The sequence below is a fragment of the Olea europaea genome, chromosome 14 (genome assembly GCF_002742605.1).
Source record: "Olea europaea var. sylvestris chromosome 14, O_europaea_v1, whole genome shotgun sequence".
Classification (NCBI taxonomy): Eukaryota; Viridiplantae; Streptophyta; class Magnoliopsida; order Lamiales; family Oleaceae; genus Olea; species Olea europaea.
Window position 1 is genome coordinate 8,434,656 of NC_036250.1, and position 6,000 is coordinate 8,440,655.

General features: G+C 34.0%; 1 protein-coding gene across 1 annotated transcript; it reads right to left on the bottom strand.

Moving 5' to 3' along the window:
- Positions 1 to 2,483: 2,483 nt before the first annotated feature.
- Positions 2,484 to 5,762, bottom strand: LOC111409033 (calmodulin). Its single transcript, XM_023038931.1, has 4 exons — positions 5,555 to 5,762; positions 3,820 to 3,977; positions 2,900 to 2,980; positions 2,484 to 2,774 (listed from the first exon to the last, which is right to left on the bottom strand). The coding sequence occupies exons 1-4, from the start codon at positions 5,628 to 5,630 to the stop codon at positions 2,640 to 2,642; spliced, it is 450 nt and encodes a 149-aa protein (XP_022894699.1). The 5' UTR covers positions 5,631 to 5,762; the 3' UTR covers positions 2,484 to 2,639.
- Positions 5,763 to 6,000: the final 238 nt, after the last annotated feature.

Below are 6,000 nucleotides of genomic sequence, written 5' to 3' on the forward strand. Positions count from 1 at the left end.
ATTTTTGTCACTCTATTACGTAGGTATTCAACTTCAAAAATAATGTTAATCTAATTCAACATTTCAAACCTATCAACTGTACCGAGAGGCTAAGGACATTTTAGTTTGGAATTTTAAAACGGGTCATGTACGGTGTATATAAGATTATAAATGCATAGGTTTGCCACAGCTTGAAGTAGGCCAATTTTTTCTCCCATCCGGCAAATTTGAGGCTGGCCATGTAGACTACTGATGACAAAATAAAATAAAAATAAATATGTAAAAAGATGTGGCACTTCTTGATCAACTTTTGATAGTAAGCCTCCGTTAGGTTTCAACAAAAATTAGATTCATAATAGATTTTAATAAAAAATAAATAAATAAATAAATAAAATGATGGAATGTGTGGTTAAAAACTTGTGAAATCTGTAAAATACATGATTAAAACTAATTATCGACTTTGACTTCAATTTTAATTCACATTTTAAGTTGAACCGAACAGAAGCTAAGATTGTTTGTGCAACCTGAAGAAAGAGAAAAATACGATGAATCTAGTCAATTGCCGATCGAGATGGGAGATGCAACCATTGAAACTTCTCACATTCAGTGAGCTCGGAATAATTCTGAGCTAATATTCAGTATATTTTTGTAATGAATTGATTTCCAATCCTTTCTAATGGAACTTCTTTGAGTGAAGGATGGACAGTCACCACTCCAATCAATTCAATCAACATTGTGGATTTCATTCACTCGATTACTTTTTTTTATCTCCCCTTGGTTATGCTATACAAATATACAGTTCCCTCATATGAGGGGGCCCTGCAAATAAAATATTCGCATGTGAGGGGACAGTGTAACTTGATGTACACTAAGCATTGTTCATCTCCTCTTTGGTTCGTTTGAGCAAGTGGCAAGGTACTCATTTGCCTGAGGCCAAGCCTCCGAGCCTAAGCCGTCATCATGTCATGCTTATTTGATGAGTATTATGTTTAGGCAACTTTGGAGCTCACCCACTTAAGACGATATGATTGTTGTGAGAAGGCAACTTTCAACTGACTCACAACTTGGGTTTGTAGGCCTCCGAGTTCACTCTTGACCCATTCACTCAAATCACAGACTTATGTAAGGTTGGGCATGGTTCAGTTCGGTTCGTTTCGATTTTAACGAGAACCGAGTTGAGCCCGAAATTTTCGGGTATTTAGTAAGTGGAACCGTGGGGTCCAAATTTAATTATGGAACCGTTCGGGTTCGATTTGATTCGGTTCTGTTCGATTCGGTTACATTCGATTTCCAAATTTGTACTATAATTAATTTTTTAATATTTACAAAGTTATATTAATTCAATTAATGATATATTCAATTTTAACTCTTATAAAATAACGTAATTCAATCTTATGTATCTTTTGCGTCTCTGTTTCTGAATTCTTCATATATTTGATTGTTAAAATCATTGGAAAAGAAATATAGCGTGATCATAATAATTAAAAGAGGCACTATAGAGTTTCAATTCGATTTCTTTAAAATGGTAAAAAAAAGCACTACAGTATACTAATAGATTTGGATAAAATTTAGGTCAATCTGATTAAGTTGAGCTTGGATTGAAAATTTGAATTTGAGCTCAGTTAACTAATTAGCAAATTTATTTAAAAAAATAAAATAATTTGGCTTATTTAAAATAAATAAATTAAAAAATTAGGGAGACTTAATTCTTATTCGATTTTTCGATTCTTGATCTAAATTTGAGAATCGAACCGAAAAGTCGCTTCTCAATTTAGATACCCATCCAGATATTTAACTTAGGAAGAACCACGTGATTCGATTCGGTTCTAGAGTTTTGCCCAACCCTAGATTTATGGAAAATATTTTTACTAATTTATAATTTCCTTTTATTAGTCAATTAATGTCAAATATAAATTTTAATTACATATTTAATGTTGCAACTATTATTATCAGCACATTTCATAATCCCAACACTGCTAAATAGTTACGAATAATCATTCCTGAAGACCATCCTTGAACATGAAATCATTTGAGAAATTAAGTGTTTCAAATTTGGAATGTTATTTTGGGCACGAGGGATCATGTACTTGAATTTAGGGATTACACAAAATCAGCAAAGAGAGAAGATACTTCAATGCATTTAGTTTTAGAGAGCAGTGATTTGTAATTGATCGTTCTTGCTTATTTGGGAGTCATGTTTCGTGAGCTAAAATGTAAAATTGAGATAAAAGGTACAACTAGCGTAATTTCCACTTAATAAAAGATAGGACTGTCATGTCCATTAGTCAATGGGCCACGGCTTCCAAGTGAACTTGCGTTGGGTCTAGTTATTTATGAAGTAATTTTTTTCTGAAAAACAAATTTTCAAACTCAAACTCAAACCCAAACTCGAGCTCGAGCCAGTGCCTGTTCAGTTTTAAGCGGACCCACCAGCAGGTAACGTGTGCACGTGTGGGTTTGTTCCATTTTAAGCCGACCATATGAGATTCAAGCTGCAGGAGAAAAGCAAGAAGAAACTAGCTCAGTCAGAGCCAAGCATACAAATAAGCCAAGAGAAGTAGGATTTCGGATTTAGCCAAGTAACCATTTAACAGAACACAATCCAAAATTTAGGAGTAAACCATTAAGTCTTTAACAACTCCAATAATCTGCTGTTAGAATCACTTTGCAAGCATCATCCTCACAAACTCCTCATAATTCACTTGGCCATCGCCATCCACATCTGCTTCTCGTATCATCTCATCCACTTCTTCATCTGTCAACTTCTCCCCAAGGTTTGTCATCACATGGCGAAGCTGCAAATTTTTAACACTAGGAAAATGAGAATGAAGAATATGAATCGAATCCTAAATTCTGTAATCTAACAGCTCAAGTAAGAAAATTGGTATGGTGAGTTTGAAATGGGAAGAAAGGGAGAGACCTCTGCAGCAGAAATAAAGCCATTCTGATCCTTGTCAAAGACCTTGAAAGCTTCTTTCAGCTCTTCCTCCGAGTCAGTATCCTTCCACAAACAAAGAACTAAGTTTACGCTTCTTGACATATTAGTTCTGGTTTATCAAAATGAAACTGGAATTAAGCTTGTTAACTATTTTGATACTCTAAATGGAACCACCAGTAGTAACATGTTAATGGGACTTGTACAGACTCAGAAGGATAAATTAAGCTTTCTCTATCAGTAACAATATCTTCAACAAATGATATATGCACATAAATTTTTTCATGTGAGCATGCACCAAACTGAAACTTTAATAACCATCCATAGATTTTCAAGAAGCTAGAATCAAAATGTATCATGCATACTCTATATCTTCACCAATTTCCCACAGAGAGAGAAAAAATTGAAGAAAGTTCCCCCAGCGATATATAGAAGTGTTTCATCCTTAATTGGATTAAATCAGCAACCTTATTCTATGCATATGCATCTTAAGAAGTTGTTAATTGATAAAAAAAACTGAAATTACTAGTATAACATCAATTAGAATATCAAATATACAGAGAGAGACTATCAGCAGTAGTAAGAACCAAAACTATAGGTAACTTTCGGTATAAACTAAATTCACTTAAAGACGTCAAGAAACTAGGCAATAGTATTTGTGGTAGAATATAGGATACCAAGAGGTATCTCCACATCCGACTAATATTACCATACTAAATTCTTATTTCACTGTTCTGATTCAAAATTAAGGATTTCCGGATAGATGATAATTATGACTTAGAAGCAGTAATACTAAGAAACAAACGCAAGCCACCCCCATCCCCACAGTTTGAAAGAAGAAAGAAAAAATAAGTCTTTAGACAGATATCACAGATTCTAACCAGCCAAAGGTGAAATGAATTTACCTTCATTTTCCGAGCCATCAAATTCAAGAACTCGGGAAAATCAATTGTACCATTTTGATCAGCATCAACTTCATTGATCATATCTTGCAGTTCAGCTTCAGTGGGATTCTGCCCCAGTGATCTCATAACTGTTCCCAACTCTTTAGTGGTTATACAACCTATGAAATTAATTTTGCCAGTGAACGTTATCAAGGCATTTTTACAAAGAAATGCAACAGAATAATTTTAGCATGCAATGCAATTATACAAGCTATTTACATGTATAAGCAAATGAATTCAAATATGACACTATTCCCCGAAATTGCTGATAATTAATCCATATAAAGCCCCCGTTTGGCCCCCATTCTCTTTCNTTATCATGACTTTCCGAGTTTAACCGTGCTTCATGAATCCCATGTGAACACCATCTTGACATTGCATGCATATACCACACATTCTATGTATTCCAATAAAAAGTGTCAAAGATGTGTATAATCCATGTTTTGACTCTTCCTTTGCCATATTATACCCATGCCTAACACTAAATGTGCATCTGAAACGGACACTAGTCACTTTCAAACACCAATCCAGAGATAACATTTAACAAGATACATCTTTCAGTTTATATATATATATAATATACATCTTCTATGTTGTAGTTTTCCAAATGTGTGTGTGTGTTTGTGTGTGTGTGTGTGTGTGTGTGTATTCTTTAGTGCATTAATTTATTGAATTTATTCTAACCATTTTCGAATGTCCAATTTATGTGAAAGCTTAAACGTCCTAATACTAGCTTACTACTCCATTACCGAGTGCCTTGTAAATAGTGTCCTATGTCCAGACAGTCGACAGTATTCTCCAAAATTTGACAATAAAATGTCTGGCACCTAGAATGATAACCCCATGTTTCCCACCTGTATTCTGGTAGTGAACTTTTCTTAAAACCTAAAACAAGAGACTGATAACCTCATTCAGGAAAATCCTACCATGGAGTGGGACTCCGGGAACTCAAACCATTCAAATAACAAGCACTTTTCACTCACTCCTGATTGTAATTGGCGCCCAATTGTCCACACGCAATGCAAGAGCAAAGGGGAGGTTCAGTTGGCTAAAATGGAACCTTGGTAAAATCTCCTTTTCAACATAACACTAATAAGAATCAACCAAACAGAAATGCAATTATGTAAAAAGAGCATTTGATAGGCCAGCACACAATCCAACCCAACCTGACTACCTGCAATATAACTAGAACCTGGAAAATAGAATAGCACTCAGGACACCAGAGCAATTACGCCGAACAACATTATGAACTGATAGACAATTGAATAGGCTACTCACGGAAAACCTCAAGTGATGGGTTGGAGAATAGAAATACAAAAGTAAAAAGTAGTCCTAGAAAAATTGAAATAACAATTCAACAAGCACTTGTATGAGGAAATAATTTTCCTTCTAATTTTATTTAATTGCCTTCATCAAATACAATAACCAAAAAGCAACCTAAATCTGTGTGATCCTAGATTTCAGCACAAAAATAAAATACATCATTTCCGGTACTTTAGAAAATCGAAATTATTTGCAAATAGTTTTGAAATAAAAATCGCACCAGTGTGACACTTTTCTTCTTACAAATAAGGAAAAAAAAAAACATAGATCTAGTCCCAAAACCGAGAAATGATAAGAAACGTTCCAAAAAAAAGTACAGAACTGGCAATAAAATGATTAATTAAAATTCGAAAAAAATCAAAAATATATATACCATCGCCATCCTTATCAAAAAGGCTGAAGGCTTCCTTGAACTCAGCGATCTGCTCCTCCGTCAAATGTTCTGCCATTTTTTTCTTTTAAACGCAGAGAATTTTCAAGACCCTTTGTTGAAGAGTTTAACAGAGGGTTTTGATTTTTCTTGGTGTCGTTTATACTTTATACTTCTCGAACTGATGCGACTTTGATTGGAAGTAGAGTCGCGTTGTCGAAATGTGATTTAGTTTCAACTGAAGGAATTGGAGCGAAAGAATTGTATACAAATATCAAATTCCTTTCGGAAAATTCCATATTTCCTCCTTCCATTTTCTGTCTGAATAATTATATTCACACCACAATTTTTATTTACTACACCACATTTAAATTATATTTAATGTACATATTTTTTATTTATTATAGCACTTATATTCCTAACTATTTTTCATGTCATTTTTATCCTCA